Source organism: Notolepis coatsorum (genome assembly GCF_963971535.1).
Source record: "Notolepis coatsorum genome assembly, chromosome: 12".
In the NCBI taxonomy this organism is placed as follows: Eukaryota; Metazoa; Chordata; class Actinopteri; order Aulopiformes; family Paralepididae; genus Notolepis; species Notolepis coatsorum.
The window spans coordinates 107114829-107139836 of NC_140176.1; the positions used below are offsets into that span (position 1 = coordinate 107114829).

The 25008-nt window shown below is 46.0% G+C and overlaps 1 protein-coding gene across 1 annotated transcript in view; it reads right to left on the reverse strand.

Moving 5' to 3' along the window:
• slc45a2 (solute carrier family 45 member 2) overlaps positions 1 to 25008 on the reverse strand; it is a 298180-nt gene that overhangs the window by 36179 nt on the left and 236993 nt on the right. The window contains exons 5-6 of the mRNA XM_084326175.1: positions 13594 to 13717; positions 10766 to 10971 (exon numbers count right to left, since the gene is read on the reverse strand). Coding sequence (XP_084182301.1) covers positions 10766 to 10971; positions 13594 to 13717 — 330 coding nt within the window. The remainder of the gene's footprint in view (positions 1 to 10765; positions 10972 to 13593; positions 13718 to 25008) is intronic.

Below are 25008 nucleotides of genomic sequence, written 5' to 3' on the forward strand. Positions count from 1 at the left end.
CCGACGGCTTCTCAGTTGCAGTGGGTGACAATATTGTCACAAGGAAAGACGAAATTACCTACCTGGGTTCCATCCTAGAGGCAAATCTTTCCTGTGACAAAATGGCATCCAATGTAATAAAAAAAGTCAACCGGGGAGCTCCAGTAGCTCACCGCATATCTCGGCGCTATTTCTGCGTCGGGGAAAACCGTGCTCGTCACGGATCTGGGGGACACGAGTTCGATTCCCGGACCCGCCGTCATTTCTCAGAATGTCTTCCCCTGCTCTACATCCCGTTTCAACCTGTTTCTGTCGGTCATACTTGACCAGAAAAGCGATAAACGCTAAAAAATTAAGTAAAAAAAAAAAGAAAAAAAAAAAAAAAGTCAACCAACAAACTAGATTCTTGTACCGGATCTCCTCTCTGGTAAACAAGAATACCCTGAAGACTCTGGCAGGAGCACTCATTCAAGGGTACTACGACTATGCGTGCACCTCATGGTACCAAAGCACCTCAAAGGCGCTTAAAACAAAATTACAAACATCACAAAACAAACTGGTCAGACTACTACTTGACCTTACCCCCAGAACCCACCTCACCCCTGCCCACTTTGACAACCTAGGATGGCTTAGAGTAGACAACAGAGTACAGCAACTTGCAATGGGCCTGGTCTACAAGATACAGTATACGACTAAGGTACCCATGTACATGTCAAAATACTTCCCAAAGGTCAGTGAATACCACAACCACTACACCAGAGGAAGCTCAACAAATCATGTTAAACCCAGATTCGGCTCAAACAAGGGACTAAATACGTTTCGCAATTATGCCACATCAATGTGGAACGCCCTACCCAAAGCTGTAAAGGAATGTGAATCCCTACCCACATTCAAAACCGCTCTTAAAGAGCACCTACGGGAGGCTGCAATTCGAAACGGGCCACCGTAAATGCCCAAAACCCCCACCACCTCCTAATAGACAGTCTCCTCCCCACCGCATGTATATATTCCCTCCCCGCCGTATGTATATCTCTCTCTCTCCCACCCACCCACACCCTCCTAATGTACAGTCCCCTCCCCATCATATGTATATACTCTGTCAGGATCTAGGGGTAACAGTACTGTATATTTGAATACCGTTTATGTCACAAATGTATCAGTACTAAATACCTATATGTCCCTATGCCATAAATGTCATGTATGTTGTGTATGTCATAAATGTCTATATGAATTGAAAATGGGGGACCCTGATGGAAACAAGACAAACGTCTTTCTCAGGTCTGCATCCCCTTAACAATTGTGTGCATTGAGCCGTACTGTATTGTACCCATTCTGCAATCTGTTAAATAAAGTTTTCATTCATTCATTCATTCAGCCTAAAGCCTTGTATAAAAACCAGTTTTTTACACAAACAAGTTTATCGTCTGTGGCTGGCGTGCAACTGTTAAGCTTATCCTAGAGGATATACGCTTTTTCATGTAGCATGCTAGACAACTGGTATCATGCGCTGCTTGTTGTTTTCATCGTATCCGGGGTGTGGGGTCATAGGGGGTGAACTGATAAACCCCTCCCCCCGTTTACTGATTGGCGAGGGGGTTGGACCTCCTGTTCTTCGGTCTTCCTGTCACGCTGTGGGGTCAGCGCGTCACAGGGAAGGGAAAGGGGGGGGGGGGAGTTCCCTGGTCCCACGCCATATTTGGACAGGTGGGTCACAGGATTTCCCTGGTCATAGAATACGTCACTGGGCACGTTTCTATTGGTCATGAGACTTCCGTGAGTTCTTTCAGGCTCCATGTTATGGACCACTGTCATTGTCAAGATTGGGTGATGCGATGCGTTGGAAACTGTTTGTTTTCTGCTCTGCTCTCTATTTAAATATGTATTGAACTTTTGGTCACGTGGCTCAATGTTTACATATATCTTTTCAATTGTTACTCACGTGGAAGGTCTCTCTGGGGGATTCTCTGTCTTCCCTCTTATATACAGAGCGGTGTTGACAGGGTTTTTTCCCTCGGACGCGTCATATGGGACCCATATCTGTGTCTTGTTGGCCGGCTTCCTGCCGCTCATCCCAGACGGCATGGAGGGAACGTTGTCTGGTTTCTTATTAGAATTACCATTGATGTGTTTCTTGGGTCTCAACGTTTACATAGCGCTGGCCCTGGGTGCTTTCGGTGTGGAACCACGTCATGGGCTGGCGCGCCTTGGTTGCTCATTCATAGAAACGGCGTTTTTTTAATGCGAGCGACTGGGAAGGAGATTTGATCTCTTCCGAGCGCCAGTGTACTAGGTTAGTCTCCAGACTCCGGGGGGAGATGACGGAGTAGATCAAAGCATTGGCGGAGGGGTCTCACGCCCATGGGGTGGGCCACCAGGTGCAGTGCATTCACGTACTGACCATTTTGGTGGCGCTCTCTGTGATGTTTTGGATCGACACGCGTACCTACCCCCCTCTTAGGACTGGTGATGGCAGCATGACTAGGACACGGGACTGGTTCTGGTCGCGCCGGACCAGGTCAGTTAACCCGTTGTCCACCGGGGCGCAGATCTGCTGTTCTGGTACCCTGAAGGACTTTGTGCTTTTCCGGGGGGAAAATGCCGGGTCGGCCCGGGCGTCGCAGGGATTGATGTTATGTGTGTGTCATAGGTATGACACTACGAGTTGTCCTTCACAGTGTGTGCTTGGTCCATATTGTGTTGTACCTTGCGCTGTGCTAAGGGGACTCCATTCGTTTTCACCCCTCCCTTCCCCTGCTGGGCAGGGCTGGGAGGGGGCTGTCGACGAGGTTTTCTATTGAACCCCTCTGGCATCCCTGTGTACGTCCCGGTCCGCCGGGCCCAGGTCCGAACTTGGTCTCGTCGACCTGTTGGCCTGGGTTAACCCCTTTGAGTTTTTTCTTGGTGGGTTAAAGGAACAACCGCCTCCTCTTAAACTTGGTTGGTTCCCCGGTGTGTTGGTAGCAGAGTCGACTCTCGGGTTGAGGCCGGGCTTGACCCCGTCTGCCCGCGAGTGTGCTCCTGCACCTTACATGACGTCTGCCAATCGTGTCAGCCTTCTCTTGGACCTCGACCTCTCTGGAGGGGTCGGGTTTGTGGAGGTTGCGACATGGTGCACAGCATACCGAACGCCCCTTCCGCCGGGGTGCTGTTTCACAGTAGACCCCTTAGGCGCCTGTCTAGTCCGCAGTGCTCCGGGCACAGGTTGAGTTATGCTCTTGGCCTGTTGCCTGGATTGAGGGATCAACCTCTTTGGGGGTTCTCTCCCCGGTGCGCCGACTGGCCCCACAGTGTTGTGGGGGTGTAGCCTCTGTGGAGTGCTTCAGGGCGGCGTGCCGTAGGGGGGAAGGGCCTGCTCTTGGATTGGGCCATGTCCGATACGCTGGCGATGTGGGGGGTGGTGTCACCAGTGACCGTCTGGTGGGGTCTCGATGCTACAGCATCGTTGGCCTCACGGGCCCCCTTTTTCGGGGGGTCCTGGCCCTCAGGCCGTTCCTGACCCTGTGACCCTGTGATGTTGGGGGCTGTGACGGGGGTGTTTTGCTTCCCGTCCGTTCCCTGGTGGCATGTGGGATGCGCGCCTGAGTGGTCACGGGTCCTTCTGTGTGAAGGTAAGTCCCACGATCTGCTCACCCTGTGCGTTTGAGTTGCTAAACCCTCTTCGCACAGTCGGAACCGATTCCCTCCCGTCCCCCTCTAGGGGGGTCCAGGGGGCTCGGGTCCTCCCCGGTTCTGATGGTTGTGGGGGGCCTCAGCGGCATCTGTCGAGCTTCCGCTCTGCTCAGCTCCTGTGTTCCAAGAGAGCAGAGCGTAAGCTATACGATAATATAACGTCAGGTTATTCTATAACCCTAGTTATACGAGTATAGCGAGCGCTCTGCTCTGACTCACTGAGGACCCCGTGGTCTTCGCCTTCGGTGGTGAAAGACTTGGGAAGGAGCTGATGGTGTGGCCACGACCCCGCGTATGTAGAGGAGCAGATGTGGGTGTGGCCAGGCGGATGGGTGTGTGCATGTGGAGAAAATGATTCATTATTAGATTGGATAAAGGGGAAAACATCGCTGCCCGTGTGGTTCGCGATGTGACTGAAAAGATAAGTGCCCTGATGGACCTAAAGCTTACTGCCCTGACTGCAACACTGGAGGGCTTTAATAGCCGACTGTCAGACAATACCAAACGGATTACAGAGGCGGAATCCCGCATCTCAGCGGCCGAGGACAACTCATCAACAATAGAAAACAGACTGAAAAAGCTGGAAAAAACAGTGACGACTCTGCAACAGCGGGCGGAAGATGCCGACAATCAAAGCCGACGTGAAAGCGTTTGTATTATGGGTTTGAAAGAGGGGACAGAGGGCACACAACCTGTTAAATTCTTCGAGACCTGACTTCCAACTCTGCTTAATATCGATACAGAAAAAGGCAGTGTGAAGATTGACAGGTGTCTCAGGGCTGCAGGAGACATCCAGCCTGATAAAACCAGACCTGTGGTCATAAAATTTCAAACTATGCGAGATGCACAACGAATTATGACAGCAGCACGGGCGAAAGGCGTACTGAACTACGAGGGCAATAAACTTCTGATCAGACCAGACATCTCCTATCAGACCAGGATGGAAAGACGTAAATACAACACCGTGTGTGATCAGCTCATCAAAAAAGGGATACGATTTAAAATGCGCTTCCCTTCGAGACTAACTATTACACACAACGGCAAGGACCACTCTTTCAAGACCCCACAAGAAGCGGAAGACTTTCTGAAAGGCATGGATTAAAGGTACTGCCCACCATACACATGGATCGGACTGATGGAATGCGCTCATGCAGAACGGACTGAGGTCTCTCTCTCTCTCTCTCTCTCTCTCTCTCTCTCTCTCTCTCTCTCTCTCTCTCTCTCTCTAGTTTTGTTGCTTGTTTTTTTTTCTTCTTTTTTTCCTCCCCATTTTTATTTATTTTTTTACTGGCTCACTTCACATTATACTGGTATAGGTTATTATGTATTAAAAGACTAGTTTTTATGATTGAAATGTCCAGCTTTGATTTCAGACACACAAATATTGGGGCTCCCCCAACCCCCACAATGAGTTTGAATGGAGTAGTCCGGATAAAACTATGGCAAGCATATCTATAACCTATGGAGTGCTACAGTAGTTCATGGTTAGGATGATATTTTTTTTTATAGTCACCGTAATCTCCCGGGCTCTCCCCGCCTTTTTTTTTTTTTTTAATTTAATTTGTATCACTTTATCTGATATGGGCTATACAGTTTCATGATATGCTTTAGTCACGTGATTTATGGTTTAAATACTCTTAACTCCTTCAGATATCAAACAATGGATTAAAAATCATGATTATAGATCAGTGGTACAACTATCTTTGTCTTATTATTATTATTATTTATTACACAGTATTCATGCAATTCAGACAAACAAACAGACCAATGTAACTCCAATTTGAATATATACACAAACAAATATGATTAATTCCCATAGTTTATTATTATTATTATTATTATTATTATTATTATTATTATTATTATTATTATTATTATTATTATTATTATTATTATTATTATTATTATTATTATTATTATTATTATTATTATTATTATTATTATATATCCCCCCCCCCCTCTTCTCCTGATTGCAATTTTTCCTTTAACTCCATAAGGGCCACAATATGTGGAAAAAAATAATGGTAATAATAAATAAGAGGGATTAAACAGAAGAAAATGGTCATACTATTTTTGGTCAAATTATCGGATGCGAGTAGCCTATATTATCTTTAAATATCTGATTGAAATTACACCTACAGACAAGGAGTGAAGCTCCAGTACTGTTGGGTTCTGTAACTATTTACTACCAATTGATACGGTGGTGTGGGGATGGGGGGGGTGTGCGGAGAGGGGCCGATCTCTGTAGGGATTTTATCACTCGGTAGATTGGCCTTTTACTCTCCCGCGGCGGGACTCCTCTCAGCTTCACTGGAACGATGTTAATCATTTTAGCCCATCCATTAGGGATGGGCCGTATGTGTTTTATGTGTAACCCGTCTGTACAAGACGGTAGGGTTATTTTGTTTTATGTACTTCACCCCCTCCCCCCTCCGTTCACCTCCTCCTTATTCCAGCCATTTAGAGACCTGCCCACATTAGCTTCAAGAGGCTCCCAGTACGCACTCATGCAACACATTATGTATTATATTCGTTTTTGACATGAGTGATCTTAAAATTATAACCCTCAATGTGAAGGGTATAAATAATGTGGTCAAGCGTCAAAAAATATTGTCCTATCTGAAAAAGGAAAAATGTCAAATAGCCTTTTTACAGGAAACTCACCTGTCTGACATAGAACATATGAAATTACAGCGTAACTGGGTAGGCCAGGTATATCACTCCTCTTACAATACAAAAAGCCACGGAGTAGCTATTCTTGTACATAAGAATCTCCCATTTACCCTAGAAAAGGCGGTGTCTGACGATGAAGGGAGATTGCTTGCTATCAGGTTTCCTTTATAGTGAACATATCCTTCTGGGCTGTGTATACGCTCCTAATGTATTTGAGGCCTCCTTTTTCTCTAAATTACTGTCTGCAATATCCGCATTCTCAATTAACTACACCATCATCGGGGGAGATTTTAACTCCGCTCCCAATGCAAAAGTTGACCAGTCAACCCCACGACCTACTCTGTCTCGTAAAAGTGTCAGACTTGGAGAGCTATGTAATGATTTGGAGCTTTTGATGTTTGGAGAGTACTCAACCCAAGAACAAGAGACTTCACTTTTTTCTCTCGACCTCACCAGGTGTACTCTAGAATCGATTTTTTTCTGACGTCTAGAATGATATTGGATAGGACTAAGGAGTGTATAATAGGCACACAGACGCTCTCGGATCACTGTCCAGTTAGCCTGACTCTCCACATGCCATATAGGGACCCTGCCAGTAGACAATGGCGTTTGAATCCTTCTTTGATGAGCAGCCCCCCGTTTTTGGAATATATTACTAACAAATGGATGTTTTTCTTCTCTGTAAACAAAACCCCCGGGATGAGCCCCTCCACATTATGGGAGGCAGCAAAGGCATATCTCCGGGGCTGTATTATCTCGTACAATTCGGCTCAACGAAAAGAGGCCATCAAAAATCAACTGGAACTTGAAAAATGTATCTTAAAATTGGAATCTGAATGTAAACGTTCCTGGGCAAAAAATTTGGCAAAACAACTAGATGCCGCCCGTTCAGCTCTAGACCAACTTCTGACAAAACAAGCTAAGTCCACCATCTACGCTGCAAAGCACCAGTTCTATGAATCGGGAAACAAACCAGGTCGACTTTTGTCTCGACTGGCTAAAGGTACCTCTGACTTGCAGAGGAAAAACTTTCTTGATAAAATAACATTTCCATCACTATCTGAAGAACACAGAGAGTCTCTCTGTAAAGATATAACAGAGGAAGAAATACTCATAACGATAAAAACCCTTAAAGGGGGTAAGGCCCCAGGCCCGGACGGTTATGGCCCAGAATTCTATAAAAAAATTAGTAAGGTTATAGTCGGACCTCTGAGAGAGATGTATGCAGACTCATTACAAAGAGGCAGTCTTCCCCAAACTCTGAACTTGGCTAATATATCTCTCATCCTTAAAAAAGATAAACCAGCCGACGTGTGTGGCTCTTATAGGCCCATTAGCTTGATAGTGGTGGATAGTAAAATACTCTCCAAATTATTAGCAAGGAGGATAGAGGGACTGCTGCCTCTGATAATAAACCCAGACCAGACAGGTTTTGTACAAGGCCGACACTCCATTGCAAACGTGAGGCGGTTACTGAATGTTATACAGTACTCTAATCAGCTGAAACACAAAGCGCTAGCAGTGTCACTAGACGCGCAGAACGCTTTTGATAGAGTAGAATGGCGGTACCTGTTCGACGTCATGGAGAGATATGGACTTGGAGGGGATTTCCTTAAGTGGATTCTAACCATCTACTACTCTCCCATGGCCTGTGTCCTTACCAATGGTACCTGCTCTGAGCCTTTCCCCTTGGCAAGAGGCACAAGGCAAGGGGACCCCCTAAGCCCATTACTGTTTGCCGTAGCACTCGAACCGCTAGCAGAGGCTATCCGGTGTCATCATGAAATTGAGGGGGTCTCACTCACAACAGGGGGCACCCCCCACAAAATAGCTCTATATGCAGATGACATTATACTGTTTCTGTCCTCCCCGAAGAGGTCAGTGCCTACTGTCCTGTCAATTGTTAAAGACGTCTGCGCTATATAAGTAAATCTGAGGCAATGCCACTAGGAACCCTGACCCAATCAGACATCCCAGATAATTTTCCTTATAAATGGACTACGTCAGGATTCACATATCTTGGCATTAAAGTCTCTCCCAACTTAAAAGATATGGCACGTCTGAATCTGGCCCCAGTCACCACAGCGGTTAAGAGAGATCTGGAACGGTGGCATGACCTCCCACTATCGGTCATGGGACGGGCGAGTCTAATAAAAATGAACATTCTACCCCGCCTTCTATACCCCTTACAAATGCTTCCCATATGGGTATCCAAAAAAGATATTAAAGATCTGGAGAAGGCTTTTTCTAAGTTCATTTGGCATGGAAAGAGACCCAGGCAAAGATTTAAAATCTTGCAGCTACCAACCAGTAAAGCGGGCCTTGCCATGCCAAATATACTCTTCTATAACTGGGCCTGTCACGCTCGTTACATCTGGGAATGGTTACAAGCCTATCTACACAATAAGAACTGTGTGGACTCGTGGGGCTGCTCATCAAACTCACTATGGGCACTGGTAACCGGTAATAAAGATAAGATTCATAGGGAGATACGAGGCAATCCAATTATCTATAACTCTATCAGAGTGTGGCGACAGATTACCATCTACACAGGGAGAGGAGACCTAAGATCATTGCTAATACCAATCTCTAGCAACCATGAATTTGGACCTGGGCGCAGTTCGGCCATCTTTAAGACCTGGCACTCACTAGGGCTTCGTGTATTGGGGGATCTGTTTAGGGATGGTGTGTTGATGTCGTTTCAGCAACTGCAAACACAATTTAACCTCCCAAGAGAAATTTTTTTTGGTTTCTTGCAAATACGACTCACTACAGCTGCCAACGCCAATGGGATCCCTTTACAGCAAAACAGAGAACTTCTTATCCAACTGTAGTAAGGTATCACATTTCATCTCTGCGTTTTACTCACTGCTGTACTCACTGGACTCACAGGAGTTACCATCCCTCCGCAAATGGGAAAGAGATTTTAACAGTGAATATATTGAAGACGACTGGCAGGAGGCCATTGACTCAGTTAAAAAGGTTTATACTTGTAACAGACTAAGAGAAACACAATATAAAATTCTTCACAGATTACACATCACACCTGTGTTACTAAACAAAATGGACCATTCAATATCTCCATTATGTTCGAAATGTCAAACAGATATGGGCACCTATTATCACTACTTTTGGGAATGTAAGTGTATATCCAGGTTCTGGGGCCAAGTGGCACGTGAGCTGAGCGACATTTTCAAGGTGAAAATAAAGAAGGATCCAGGAGCTTTTTTACTGGGACTCCCATCAAAGGAAAATAATTTGACACCCTTACAATTCAAACTATTTGATAAACTTCTGCTTTCAGCCCGGAAATGCATTTTGATAAACTGGATTAAGGATAGGCCTCCATCCATACAGATGTGGTACAGAGAGATCTTCGGTGTGCTACCCCATGAAAGACACTGTGCAATGCATAGAGGCAACGACGCTTCCTTTCAGGATGTGTGGGCCCCACTATTGGACTACTTTCCTGCTACAATTTCTCAGATCCTTCTAAAGGCCCAATGCCCCATTGTATGGACAGACTTTGGATAGAAAAAAATTATATATGTATATATATGTATGCCTACATGTGAATGGGCTCGAGGCAAGTGCAGTACTGTGCAGTGCCTGTCTGGGTTAGATTTCCTTTTTTAGCTTGTTTTTCTTTTTGATCTGTTTTTGCTGGCATGACGGCATAGATGAACTGGAGGAACCCCCCCCCCCTTTCTGTCCCAATGTGTGTTTTGTAATGTAAGTAACTGTATGTGAAAAATCTTTTAAAAAACCAATAAAAATATCAAAAGAGATTGGATAAAGGGATAGTTCCAAGAGAGCAGAGCGCTCGCTATACTCATAAACTAGGGTTATAGAATAACCTGACATTCAGAGTGGTACAGTGTGTGTGAGCCTGTGCGGACTGAGGCAAGTAAAAGAAGCCTATTTTATTTGGGTCCTTGGGCCTGGAATGACCTCCACACACGTCTCAAACTGGCCTCTCCGATCTTCTTGTATTGTCTTAAACAAAAAAATATCGGAAAAATCCTTTCCACCTGCTGCTCCTGCTTTGATGTTGAATTTAAAATGTTGGTTGATTGCTATTGTTTTTGTATTTTCTTTTTTTATTGAATTAGACTTTTCATTTAAAATATCGGTTGTATGGTAGTCTACTGTATGTGTATTGTGTCTTGTTATGTCTGTTTTGTCATTTGTGCTCGGCCTTCTTGGCCAGATCACCGTTGAAAAAGAGACCTCGGTCTCGATGTTTTTTTATTTTCTGGTTAAATAAAGGTTGATTTGATTTGTATTTGAAATCTTTATTTCGAACGTGTAAATAAATCCCTTCCTCATCCCTGTACCTCGTGAACATCTCCTTATAATTGAGTTTAAATTGAGTTCTCCCCTCAGGTTTGATGATGCGTGTGTGTGTGTGTGTGTGTGTGTGTGTGGGGGGGGGGGGCAGTACCTCCTCTTCCTGCTGGTACTCTGCGATCAGGTTGAAGGGGATGGTGTAGAGCGTGCTGGACATGACCCCGAACACGCTGCAGAGGGTCAGGGTGGCGATGACGTTGGGGAAGAGGCCGATGAGGCCGGTGCCCATCCCGTACACGAAGTAGCCCACGAAGTAGAGGCCCTTCAGGCCGATGTAGGGCAGCAGGATACGCTGCACGTCTGGAAGAAAGAATCAAGAAGAGTCGAGAGGTTTATTTGTCACATACATACCAGGGCATACAGTGTAATGCGGGTGGTCATGCCCGCATCGATTGTGCAAAATACAATAATAAAAATAGGCATAAAGATGTGCATGATAGTGGCGGCTACGTGGCGCAGTGGGCAAGGCGCTCGCGACGAATGCTGGAGACTGAGCTCGAACACCGCTCTCCACATTGCTTTCAGTTTAGCTGGTCGTCCACAGTAATACATATTGGCCGTATTACGGGGATGGAAACTGAAGGGTGGGGATCGGGCGCTGTGGACAGCGACTCCTACAGGTCGGTTGGTGCGCCTGCGCAGTAGAATCAAGAAGCGACGAGGGCGGGGCCCCTCCAAAGCCCAGACCCCTGACGCTGAAAGATCGAGCCGTGCAGGTGAAAAGATGCGACTGCTGTTACCTCGAGTATCGGAGGGGACTTGTGCTATGTATGACTTAGTCCACATTGCAGCCGGCTTGTGGGAGGCATGAAACAGCGTTCGAAGACAGGGGAGGGTTGAATTGGACGATATGAAAATTGGGATGGGAGAAAAATAGAAAATGGGAGAAAAAGTGGATAAAAAAAAGATGTGATGATAAAAAAAGACATGATAAGTTCCTGAGAAACTGCACGTCTTGAAGAAAAAACAGAGTACACACATGAATCAGTTTAAAAAGATGTACAAACATTCTTTCTTAAATAGGTATCTGGAAGAGGAAGTGTGTTGATTGGGAGTATGTGTAAGATGTAAATAAAACATGTAAGAAATTATGTATATCATATGGTATTTATTTAGTATATATATATATTACATATTTATAGGTATATTTATATAAATTAGGGATGTTCGATATTGGCTTTTTTACCGATATCCGATATACCGATATTGTCCAACTCTTAATTCCCGATACTGATATCAACCGATACCGATATATGCAGGCCCCCCCCCCCCAAAAAAACTGAATAATTTCAGGTAATTAACATTACATATCTCTTGTCGTGGAATTAACACAACATTATGCATACTTTTGACAATAAATAAAATCTGAATGTTTTCTTACTTGCTTGCCTGGGTAAGTAAAGGTTAAATAAATGTATAGAGATACAGCATGTATACATATAATCAACAATAGACTAAATGATAATTTGTGATAGTTAAAAAGGGGTAGGAATTTTTTAAAGTGTATACTTCTTCCTACTCCTAGGGTAAACTATGATTTGTTTATCTGTTTCTCTTTTTGTTGTCTTTTTTTATTATCTTTTGTATATGTCAAATGAACAGATTTATTTTTGTTTTTATACTTAAAAAAAAATTGTTCATTCATTCATTAATGACAACCTATATATAGTAGAAGGTAAACGACACATGTGCTCCTTGCCGTTTGGTCTTCAGTTCTTTCCCTTCAATTAATTATGAATTGGCCTAAACGAGCTGTTCAGAATTGCTTCCCCTCAATGATGTCACAATCAATTAATCAATTAGCTGTGCTTTCCTGGAGCCAGGAACACTGCCGACTGAATCTACTGCCCAGTTTTAAAACCTCTTTCACGGGGGAGTCAGGCAGAGAAGGAAGAAACACATTTAAATGGTTGCGTGGTAAACGGTTGAGGTAATACGTAACTCAGGAAGCTTCCTGTAGTGTAGTTTCAGTGTGTTTGTACATTTTGTACATTTTGTACATATTTTATTAATAATGTATTTAACTTTTTTAATTAAATGTTTAGCAATATACTGTAGGCTGATGATAATGTGTAATACATGTTTATGTAAATACTATGTGCTGCTGAGACCAAGGACCACAATGGAAATAAGTCTTTTTTGTGCTATCCTCGATCATTTTAGGATGCATGACTTGTTGTAACATGTAATGTATTTTAATAATTGTCAAATAAACTAAACTAAACTAACGTGTGTTGCTCCAAACACCAAAACACAGTGTGTATAATACAAGAGTAGACAGATAAAGAACTCACATTTAGATTACATTTAGACTAGTTTCTTTGCAAAAATCTTAAACATGTTCCTCAGATTCAAGGAAGTTGGATACAATTGTTGAAAATGTACACAATTACGTCCCCTTTAAGTGTATATCTTGCCACTCTGATCTCACTATCTCCCTGCTGCTTGAAACTGGCTGTATATCATAGAGATACTTGTATGAGAAGATCTCCATCTTCAGAGCGCAGTGGGAGGTTGGGGTAGTGAGTACTCACTGATCATGGCATCTCTCTCTCTCCATGACAGCTCCCCTAACTATTCCCCATATTATCCTAGGCGACTGTTGCCATAGCAGCAGCATTACTTGCCTGCTGTTACGTTCATTCATTCCCATTATCCCCATATGCCCAACACCCTGTCTGGCAGGCTAACATAACTCCTTAATGGAGAGGAAAGTGTGGGTGTACTGTATGTGTGCGTGTGTCTGTTTTCGCTGTATGTTTAATGCGACCATATGTTAGCTGACCATAATAATCATGCACTCTGGGATTGCTGCCAACCTCCATTTCTCTGCACACACATGCAAACACACACACACACACACACACACACACACACACACGCACACACACACCCCGCTGAATGATTAATGTCCATGCTTACAGGAGTAGAGAGCAGAGGAGATGGCGTTGATGCACAGTCCCCAGCAGCCCACCTCTACCCCTCTCTCATACGTGATGTAGGCTGTCGAGTTGTGGTCGGCGTACGGGTCCCCCTTGAACACAATCTGTCGGAGAGGGACGGAGGAGAAGGCAGCTGAAATAAAGATCGACGTACGAGAGGTGAGAGGTCACTCGAGAAGTCACACGATAAGTCACACAAGAAGTCACTCAGGAAGTCACAATAGGTCACACAAGAAGTCACTCAGGAAGTCACACAATAAGTCACACAATAAGTCACACAATAAGTCACACAAGAAGTCACACAAGAAGTCACACAATAAGTCACACAAGAAGTCACACAATAAGTCACACAATAAGTCACACAAGAAGTCACACAATAAGTCACACAAGAAGTCACACAAGAAGTCACACAAGAAGTCACACAATAAGTCACACAATAAGTCACACAAGGAGTCACACAATAAGTCACACAATAAGTCACTAAGGAAGTCACTCAGGAAGTCACACAATAAGTCACACAAGAAGTCACACAAGAAGCCACACAAGGAGTCACACAAGGAGTCACACAAGAAGCCACACAATAAGTCACACAATAAGTCACACAAGAAGCCACACAATAAGTCACACAAGGAGTCACACAATAAGTCACACAATAAGTCACACAAGGAGTCACACAATAAGTCACACAATAAGTCACACAAGGAGTCACACAAAAAGCCACACAAGGAGTCACACAATAAGTCACACAATAAGTCACACAATAAGTCACACAAGGAGTCACACAATAAGTCACACAAGGAGTCACACAATAAGTCACACAATAAGTCACACAAGAAGTCACACAAGGAGTCACACAATAAGTCACACAAGAAGTCACACAATAAGTCACATAATAAGTCACACAAGGAGTCACACAAGGAGTCACACAAGGAGTCACACAAGGAGTCACACAATAAGTCACACAATAAGTCACACAAGGAGTCACACAAGAAGTCACACAAGAAGTCACACAAGGAGTCACACAAGGAGTCACACAAGGAGTCACTCACAAAGTCACAAGTCACACAAGAGGCCACACAAGAAGGTCCATGAAGAGTAGACGCTGGAAAAACGGCCAATGAAAAGTTTATTCAGGTTCTATTATCTTAACTAAACATTAAATACAACTTTCTCATGAAAAATATCTTCCTAAATGAGACAATATTTTCACTGGCACAGTGCCTAACTTCTGTCTAAAGATTCAGCACCATGGACAGGTCTGCTCAAAATAATTTATTTGGGGATGACATGACAAACAGATGCAATGATGAAAGATATAGTGACAAAAACAAAGGATGCAATGCATCATGAAAATACAAATTAAGCAAGCTCTATACATTACGAAATAAACAAAATACAATACGAAATAAACTAAATACAAATGGTGAACAATACTGTCATGTCTATGCCTCATTTCGGGTTAATTTCTTCCCCCTTCCTGATATCTGCCAACAGCGCTGCCATGTGAAAACTGCTCCGTGAGCAAACTGCGAGAGACCCAGTGTGAGAGAGAGACCCAGCGTGAGAGAGAGAGAGATAGAGAGAGAGAGAGATACCAAGCATGAGAGAGAGAGACCGAGACCCAGCGTGAGAGAGAGACCCAGCGTGAGAGAGAGAGAGATAGAGAGAGAGAGAGATACCAAGCATGAGAGAGAGAGACCGAGACCCAGCGTGAGAGAGAGACCCAGCGTGAGAGAGAGAGAGCGGACCCAGCATGAGAGAGAGAGAGAGACAGAGAGAGAGAGACAGAGAGAGAGAGAGCGGACCCAGCATGAGAGAGAGAGAGAGAGACAGAGAGAGAGAGAGAGAGAGAGAGAGAGAGAGAGAGAGAGAGAGAGCGGACCCAGCATGAGAGAGAGAGAGACAGAGAGAGAGAGAGAGACAGAGAGAGAGACAGAGAGAGAGAGAGATGCTTGTCTTGATAAAACAGGATTGTCCTAAGCAGGAAGCCCTGCGTTATTTTCTTTCCTAGACGCATTTCTCGGAGACGCTCTCTGATTGGCCACTGACTGACGCTCTCTGATTGGCCACTGACATGTTTGCCCAATCGCGTGACGAGCTGTGTCTTTGCCCATTTCCGCGTCGAACAGCCTGCCAAGTACCTGGCGTTCTATCGCCATGCTCTAAGACAAACTCTAACCGTAACCAACTTCGAAAGAGTGCCTAAGCTTAACCAGTGTAGAAACAGGCGTCGGCCAATCAGAGAGTGTCTCAGAGAAATGCGGCTAGGAAAATAAATAACGCGGAAGCCCTGTCCTAAGCAGGAAGCCCTGTCCTAAGCAGGAAGCCCTGTCCTAAGCAGGAAGCCCTGTCCTAAGGAGGAAGCCCTGTCCTAAGCAGGAAGCCCTGTCCTAAGGAGGAAGCCCTGTCCTAAGGAGGAAGCCCTGTCCTAAGGAGGAAGCCCTGTCCTAAGGAGGAAGCCCTGTCCTAAGGAGGAAGCCCTGTCCTAAGGAGGAAGCCCTGTCCTAAGCAGGAAGCCCTGTCCTAAGGAGGAAGCCCTGTCCTAAGGAGGAAGCCCTGTCCTAAGCAGGAAGCCCTGTCCTAAGCAGGAAGCCCTGTCCTAAGCAGGAAGCCCTGTCCTAAGGAGAAAGCCCTGTCCTAAGGAGGAAGCCCTGTCCTAAGGAGGAAGCCCTGTCCTAAGCAGGAAGCCCTGTCCTAAGCGGACAGCAGCATTTGGTAAATGGTGCATTTATATAGCGCTTTTATCCAAAGTGCTTTACAATTTGTTCCTCACATTCTACCCATTCACAACCATGCAAGGTGCCAACCTGCTCAGCGGGAGCGGTTAGGGGTTAAAGTTAAGTGTCTTGGTCATGGACACCTCGACGCGCTGCCCGGGGGAGGAGCGGAAATCGGAAATGGAGCGTCACCCCAGCATTTTCACCCGTCCATAATCGGACAGCGGCCGATGGGCTTGGTCTCTGAAAGGTTGAGCCTTGAGAGTCAATGCATCACCCCTGCTGTTTTAAAAAAAACAATCAGAGCGCTTTAGCCTCATCCTCTACCGCTGTTTACACAGGTTAAGTGGCTTTCCTTCCAATCCTGGTGGCCAGGTCTATGGACATGATTTCTTGTCCTCTGGAATTGGTCTTTCGCTTATTTTTTTAGACAGCCCGTCTTTCTCGACTGTGAAATTCTATTGATCAGCTATTTCTGCCTGTCACCAGGGTTTTGGTGATACTGTAAGCCTCTCTGCAGGCCTCCTCCAAGGCTGTGCACGGTATCACTCCTCCCAGAATGCCTGGTCATCAATGAAAATTTATTTCCGAAAGGAAAATAAAGTAGTTTGAAGTTGAAGTTGAAGTCTTCCCTTTGTGGTTACAATTCACAACTCCCACGCTGCGTCAGCGGGCATTTCTTATCCATCCCTGTTCAAATTCTTCTCCTCTTTTATAAACAGCTAGCATTTTTTCTTCTTCTCAGGAATGAGCACTTTTTTATGAGTAAAGCAGATTCCCTGGGCATCCGAGCAGCATGGGGGAAGGGGAGGTACAGGTATGGGCAGGGTAATAGAAGAAATACATAAATATAGGCAATAAAATAACATCTGAATGTAAAAATATGAGAAAGATAAACAGTATACACAAGGTGCAAGTGAGGGTCTGTACCCTGACGGGCATGATATACGTCATATGTTATAGTCATCATCATCATCATTTATTTATTCGTACATGGAATTACCACAGTCCAAGAGTACATATTAATATGATCCACCAAATTCCATGGTCGAAAGGAACAGGAAGAAAACATCTTATATACCTGCCCCTACACACATACAGCACACTGATAGACTTATTGCAATGTCCCCAAACCAAACAGAATGTACATACCCATTTTGCAAAAATGGAAACATCAACACAACTAAATTAAATCAACATAAATAAACATATTTTGTGTATCTATCAGTCAAACCACATTCCTAATAGTTCTCCAGCTGATGGCAGCAGTCAATGTCCATGGTTGGGGAGCCTGAGTTGTGCAATAGTCACTTTTGGTGAGTTGTTTCTATACAATTCACTTATATGACATTTAGGTATGACACAGGACTACACAAGCATTTTTTGTATAGAAATGTGTCAACAGACTAAAGCAGGGAACCACAATATTTTACATACGAATTATGCAGAATGTAATATCATAACTGTCTATTATTTGTCTTGCAATTGAGCCAATTTTCGTTAGGTACGGTTTTGAGGTGTGTGTTCAACAGAATGCAGTATCAAAAACACATTCACAAAAAGTATGGGTTACTGAATGCTGAACTGCACTGTTATAATCACTAAGCCATTGTAAGACCTTACCTGTGTCCCTGTATCACTTGTCTCTGCTGCCCTTTGATTAAAAAACGTCCCTATGTCCATTTTCCTTTTTTTTTTTGGCATATTTCAGTTAGTCACAGTAAAAGTCACCTAGTAAAAGTGAGATAATTGACAATATCAAAACATGCTAGGGCTGTACCGAATAGTTCGAAGCTTCGTTCATAATGTTGACATTCGAATTCTAAATCAACATAACAAATTGTAATTATAAAAAAAAAAAGATAAAATATATATATATATATATATATTAAAATTTGCCAAGGTATGGCGAGTGCCATACCTTGCCATACCAAAACGATGCCCCTGGATCCAGGCCACCAGGCGTACTGTGGTCTGTCTGTGAGGTAGTCAGTGATCCAGGCTGTACTGTGGTCTGTCTGTGAGGTAGTCAGTGATCCAGGCTGTACTGTGGTCTGTCTGTGAGGTAGTCAGTGATCCAGGCTGTACTGTGGTCTGTTGGTGAGGTAGTCAGTGATCCAGGCTGTACTGTGGTCTGTTGGTGAGGTAGTCAGTGATCCAGGCTGTGGTCTGTTGGTGAGGTAGTCAGTGATCCAGGCTGTACTGTGGTCTGTCGGGGAGGTAGTCAGTGATCCAGGCTGTACTGTGGTCTGTCTGTGAGGTAGTCAGTGATCCAGGCTGTACTGTGGTCTGTCTGTGAGGTAGTCAGTGATCCAGGCTGTACTGTGGTCTGTCTGTGAGGTAGTCAGTGATCCAGGCTGTACTGTGGTCTGTTGGGGAGGTAGTCAGTGATCCAGGCTGTACTGTGGTCTGTTGGGGAGGTAATCAGTGATCCAGGCTGTACTGTGGTCTGTTGGTGAGGTAGTCAGTGATCCAGGCTGTACTGTGGTCTGTCGGTGAGGTAGTCAGTGATCCAGGCTGTACTGTGGTCTGTCTGTGAGGTAGTCAGTGATCCAGGCTGTACTGTGGTCTGTCTGTGAGGTAGTCAGTGATCCAGGCTGTACTGTGGTCTGTTGGGGAGGTAGTCAGTGATCCAGGCTGTACTGTGGTCTGTTGGGGAGGTAATCAGTGATCCAGGCTGTACTGTGGTCTGTTGGAGAGGTAGTCAGTGATCCAGGCTGTACTGTGGTCTGTTGGTGAGGTAGTCAGTGATCCAGGCTGTACTGTGGTCTGTTGGAGAGGTAGTCAGTGATCCAGGCTGTACTGTGGTCTGTTGGGGAGGTAGTCAGTGATCCAGGCTGTACTGTGGTCTGTTGGTGAGGTAGTCAGTGATCCAGGTGTACTGTGGTCTGTTGGTGAGGTAGTCAGTGATCCAGGTGTACTGTGGTCTGTTGGGGAGGTAATCAGTGATCCAGGTGTACTGTGGTCTGTTGGGGAGGTAGTCAGTGATCCAGGCTGTACTGTGGTCTGTTGGGGAGGTAGTCAGTGATCCAGGCTGTACTGTGGTCTGTCGGTGAGGTAGTCAGTGATCCAGGCTGTACTGTGGTCTGTTGGGGAGGTAGTCAGTGATCCAGGCTGTACTGTGGTCTGTTGGTGAGGTAGTCAGTGATCCAGGCTGTACTGTGGTCTGTCGGTGAGGTAGTCAGTGATCCAGGCTGTACTGTGGTCTGTTGGAGAGGTAGTCAGTGATCCAGGCTGTACTGTGGTCTGTTGGAGTGGTAGTCAGTGATCCAGGCTGTACTGTGGTCTGTTGGAGAGGTAGTCAGTGATCCAGGCTGTACTGTGGTCTGTTGGAGAGGTAGTCAGTGATCCAGGCCACCAGGCCGTGCTCCAGCCGCATCACCGTGAGCTTCTCCACTAGCCGTGAAGGCTGGATGGTGCTGAAGGTGCTGGAGAAGTCGAAGAACATGATTCTCACTGAGCTGTGCGGCCTCTCCAGGTGCACGTAGGCTCTGTGGAGCATGTAGATCAGCGGTTCTCAAACTACGGGTCGCGACCCAAAGTGGGGTCGTGGGTAGGTGACAGTGGGGTCACGCAATGGCAAGTAGAAAAAGTCAGCTAGAAGTCAGATGATTGACAGGGGCTGGCGTGAGCTGGGAAGTGTAGTTTTTATTTTAATTCGAAAGCCCTGGGTCTCTTCTCTCAAAAGACTACACTCAAGTTAAGTTACGCCAAATCCTTGCGTCTATACGCGTTTTTTTTCAACTCGAGAGCCACATTCTCTCTTTTTTTTTTTATTATTATTTTTTTATACATATTTTGGCTAAATATGCCTTGTTTCATACTTACTTACTTATCCTCTTCGTCCCGGTTGGGGCATAAGGCCGCAATCATACACTGCCACTGAATCCATACACTGCCACTACTATCACCGACATCTAAGAAGGGAGATCCCCCCTTGAATGGCCCTTTTAATGTTTCTCTGTTCCACACTGCCTGTGGAGCATTTTCCCCCTATTGTTAGGTTTTAGTGAGTTTTTCCTTACCTTCGCGTGGGGTATGTCTGGGAGTGTTTGCATTCTATTATTTATTAGCATTTATTTTAAATTTGTTGGACCTTATGGTGTTCTTGTTTTGTTCTTGACTTATTGTTATGTTTCTTCTTGACTTGTTTAAAGAAGACGTGTCCAGCCCATGGGGACATTAACGTGTGTTGTCGGGCCTTACAAATAAATTTGATTTGAATCCTGTCTCGTGCTTTGGCCTGCGCTTCGTCCCAGGAAAGACCCATCTCCTTCAGCTCCATCATCACTGTCCTTCGCCAGGTGTTCTTTGGTCTACCCCTCTTTCTCTTCCCAACTGGGGTCCATCTCAAGGCAACTTTGGGTAACCTTTCATTGGGCATCCTCAATACATGACAGAGCCATCTTAACCTCCGTCTCCTTATCTCAAGGGACATATGCAAGCTGCCTGTCTTCTTATAAAGTTCCTCATTCGAGATTCTATTTGGCCAAAAGATGTTGCAGATCCTACGTAAGCAGCTATTGTGGAAGACGTCCCCAGGCCATCAGGCTGCTCAACGAACAATAACACTATGCAACAACCATCAAATGCACTCACAGCACACACATCCACACGCACACACTCACTTTAAACAAACAACACACTGCAGCACCCACTCTCCACACTTTAGAACACCTAAACACACTTTATATTTATTGGCAAAGGATTTGCACTACAACTTGTACACCTTACTGTAAATTGTACCTAAATTGTACCTCATCCCATTTCTGCTTTGCAATATATAGTATTGTATATTAGTACATTGCATAGTACAGTATATTGTATATTGTATGGTAACTCAGTTACTTCTATTCTGCATCGAACATTGTACATATGTCTATACTGAACACTGTGACTTCTATTTCTATTTTTATTTCCATTTTTACTTCTATTTTTACATGCTATACTATTTTATTTCATACTTATCTTGTCTAGCACAGTCTCTGGAGCGTAACAGTAAGAAGCATTTTGTATAAAAGTATTCTGTACTTCTGTATGACAACTATTAAAGAAACTTGAAATTTTCTCATATCCTGTTTTGTTACTCTCCAGCACTCAGAGCCATATAGCAGGACAGACTTAACATTGCTGTTGTAGAGCCTGAGTTTGGTTTTAAGGCTATATTGTTTAGACTTCCAGATGTTGCGAAGTTGGCTGAAAGCACCTCTTGCTTTGTTGAGACGCTGTCTTTTTGCGTTCCACTTTCACTGCTTATGAGGCTTCCGAGCCGAAGTATGTAAAGTCTTCTACACATTCCAACGCCTCTCCATCGATGGTGATTGGAGGTGCTGTTGGGGCATTGATGCACATCACCTGGGTCTTTTTCTGGTTGATGTAGAGACCAGTTCACTTTGCATAATTGCTTAGCCGGTCAGACTTCTCCTGGAGGTGGCTACGAGTGGATGACATGACGGCCAGAACGTCTTGTTTCATAGTCGCCAAAAAAAATCCTAAATAAAATGGGGTCGTGGTACAGTATAAAACATTTTGAGAACCCCTGATGTATAGATGATGGCGTCCTCCACCCCAATGTTTGCCGGGTATGAGAACTGCAGGGGGTCGAGGGAGTCACACACCCGGGGCTTGAGGTGTGACGTGGCTCGGGAGGTAGAGCAGTCATCTGGCAATCCGGAGGTTCCCGGTTCGATTCCCCGCTCCTCCCGGGCAGCGTGTCGATGTGTCCTTGAGCAAGACACTTAACCCCTAATTGCTCCCGATGAGCAGGTTGGCACCTTGTGTGAATGTGTGAGTGAATGTGTGAGTGAATGGGTAAAATGTGAGGAACAAAATTTGTAAAGCGCTTTGGATAAAAGCACTATATAAAAAAGCAGCCATTTATGACGTCAGAGCGACTGGCCTGTAGTCGTTGAGGGTGCTGGGGCGTCCTTTCTTGGGCACCGGGACAATGCAGGAGGTCATCCAGCGCTGGGGCACCCTCTCCAGTCACAGGGAAAGGTTGAAGAGGTTGAAGAGGTGCTGAAACAGTGCTGCCAGCTGCCCAGTGCATGCCTTGAGCACCTGGGTTGCCGGTGTTGTCTGGTCCTCTGGCCTTGAGCACCTGGGCTGGTGTTGTCTGGTCCTCTGGCCTTGAGTACCTGGGGTTGTCTGGTCCTCTGGTCTTGAGCACCTGGTGTTGTCTGGTCCTCTGGCCTTGAGTACCTGGGGTTGTCTGGTCCTCTGGCCTTGAGCACCTGGTGTTGTCTGGTCCTCTGGCCTTGAGTACCTGGGGTTGTCTGGTCCTCTGGTCTTGAGCACCTGGTGTTGTCTGGTCCTCTGGCCTTGAGTACCTGGGGTTGTCTGGTCCTCTGGCCTTGAGCACCTGGTGTTGTCTGGTCCTCTGGCCTTGAGCACCTGGGGTTGGTGTTGTCTGGTCCTCTGGCCTTGAGTACCTGGGGTTGTCTGGTCCTCTGGTCTTGAGCACCTGGGGTTGGTGTTGTCTGGTCCTCTGGCCTTGAGCACCTGGTGTTGTCTGGTCCTCTGGCCTTGAGCACCTGGGGTTGGTGTTGTCTGGTCCTCTGGCCTTGAGTACCTGGGGTTGTCTGGTCCTCTGGTCTTGAGCACCTGGGGTTGGTGTTGTCTGGTCCTCTGGCCTTGAGCACCTGGTGTTGTCTGGTCCTCTGGCCTTGAGCACCTGGGTTGGTGTTGTCTGGTCCTCTGGTCTTGAGCACCTGGGGTTGTCTGGTCCTCTGGTCTTGAGCACCTGGGGTTGTCTGGTCCTCTGGTCTTGAGCACCTGGTGTTGTCTGGTCCTCTGGTCTTGAGCACCTGGTGTTGTCTGGTCCTCTGGTCTTGAGCACCTGGTGTTGTCTGGTCCTCTGGTCTTGAGCACCTGGTGTTGTCTGGTCCTCTGGTCTTGAGCACCTGGGGTTGGTGTTGTCTGGTCCTCTGGTCTTGAGTACCTGGGGTTGTCTGGTCCTCTGGTCTTGAGTACCTGGGGTTGTCTGGTCCTCTGGTCTTGAGCACCTGGGGTTGGTGTTGTCTGGTCCTCTGGTCTTGAGCACTTGGTGTTGTCTGGTCCTCTGGCCTTGAGCACCTGGTGTTGTCTGGTCCTCTGGTCTTGAGCACCTGGTGTTGTCTGGTCCTCTGGCCTTGAGTACCTGGGGTTGTCTGGTCCTCTGGTCTTGAGCACCTGGTGTTGTCTGGTCCTCTGGTCTTGAGCACCTGGTGTTGTCTGGTCCTCTGGCCTTGAGCACCTGGTGTTGTCTGGTCCTCTGGTCTTGAGCACCTGGTGTTGTCTGGTCCTCTGGCCTTGAGCACCTGGGGTTGTCTGGTCCTCTGGTCTTGAGCACCTGGGGTTGTCTGGTCCTCTGGTCTTGAGCACCTGGTGTTGGTGTTGTCTGGTCCTCTGGTCTTGAGCACCTGGGGTTGTCTGGTCCTCTGGTCTTGAGCACCTGGTGTTGTCTGGTCCTCTGGTCTTGAGCACCTGGGTTGGTGTTGTCTGGTCCTCTGGCCTTACACTGATCTTGGAAAGCTGCCTCCGCACCTGGCTGTTAGTGAAGGTCAAGGGTGGGGGAGGGGGGCAAGCTTCTGTCTCTGGGGGTAGTGGGCTGGTGGCTGGGGCGGTTGGGCAGTCTTGAGCTGCTCTGTGTCCCCTGCCATGAAAGCCCTCTTTTGTCTGTTTAGTAGTTCTTTATGTCACAGTATGGTACATTGGTACATGCAGTACTACGACAGCCACTGTAGTGTCACACTGGCCATCAGTGTAACTAGTAAGAGTAGGATATGTAAGAATGCTCTTTGTCGACTATAGCTCTGCCTTCAACACCATACTCCCCCGTAAACTCATCAGTAAACTCCAAACCCTGGGTCTGTGTAATACACTGTGTAACTGGGTGCTGGACTTCCTCACAAACCGCACACAAGCCGTCAGACTGGGCAACTACACCTCGTCCACCCTGTCTCTCAGCACCGGCGCCCCGCAGGGTTGCGTACTCAGCCCACTACTGTACACCCTGCTCACACATGACTGTTCCCCCTCCTACCCCTCCAATTACATCATCAAGTTCGCAGACGATACCACAGTTGTGGGTCTCATAACAAACAACAATGAGTCTGCCTACAGGAGGGAGGTGGAGGACCTTATAGTCTGGTGTGATAATAACAACCTGGCGCTCAATATAAAGAAAACAAGAGAGATTATAGTGGATTTTAGAAGATCAAGGCCTGACCACTCCCCTCTGCTCATCAACAACGAAGTAGTGGAGAGGGTCACTGAGTTCAAGTTCCTGGGTCTCAGTGTGAGTGAGACCCTGTCTTGGAGCACCAACACCGCCTCAGTGATCGGAAAAGCTCAGCAACGCCTATACTACCTAAGGAAGCTGAAGCAGGCTGGCCTGCCACGAAATCTCCTTGTCAACTTTTACCATTGTGCGGTTGAGAGTGTGCTGACCTACGGTGTGTCTGTGTGGTTCTCCAGCTGCACAAAGGCAGAGCAAGAGGCTCTACAGAGGGTGGTGAAGGCGGCAGGCAGGATCGTCGGGACTCCTCTACCAAACATCACCTCCGTCTTCACCTCCCGCTGCCTCCACCGCTCCAAATGTATCATCAAGGACCAGTCGCACCCAGCACATCACCTCTTTCAGCTCCTTCCCTCAGGGAGGAGATACCGGTCAATACATGCTAAGAGTACACGATTTA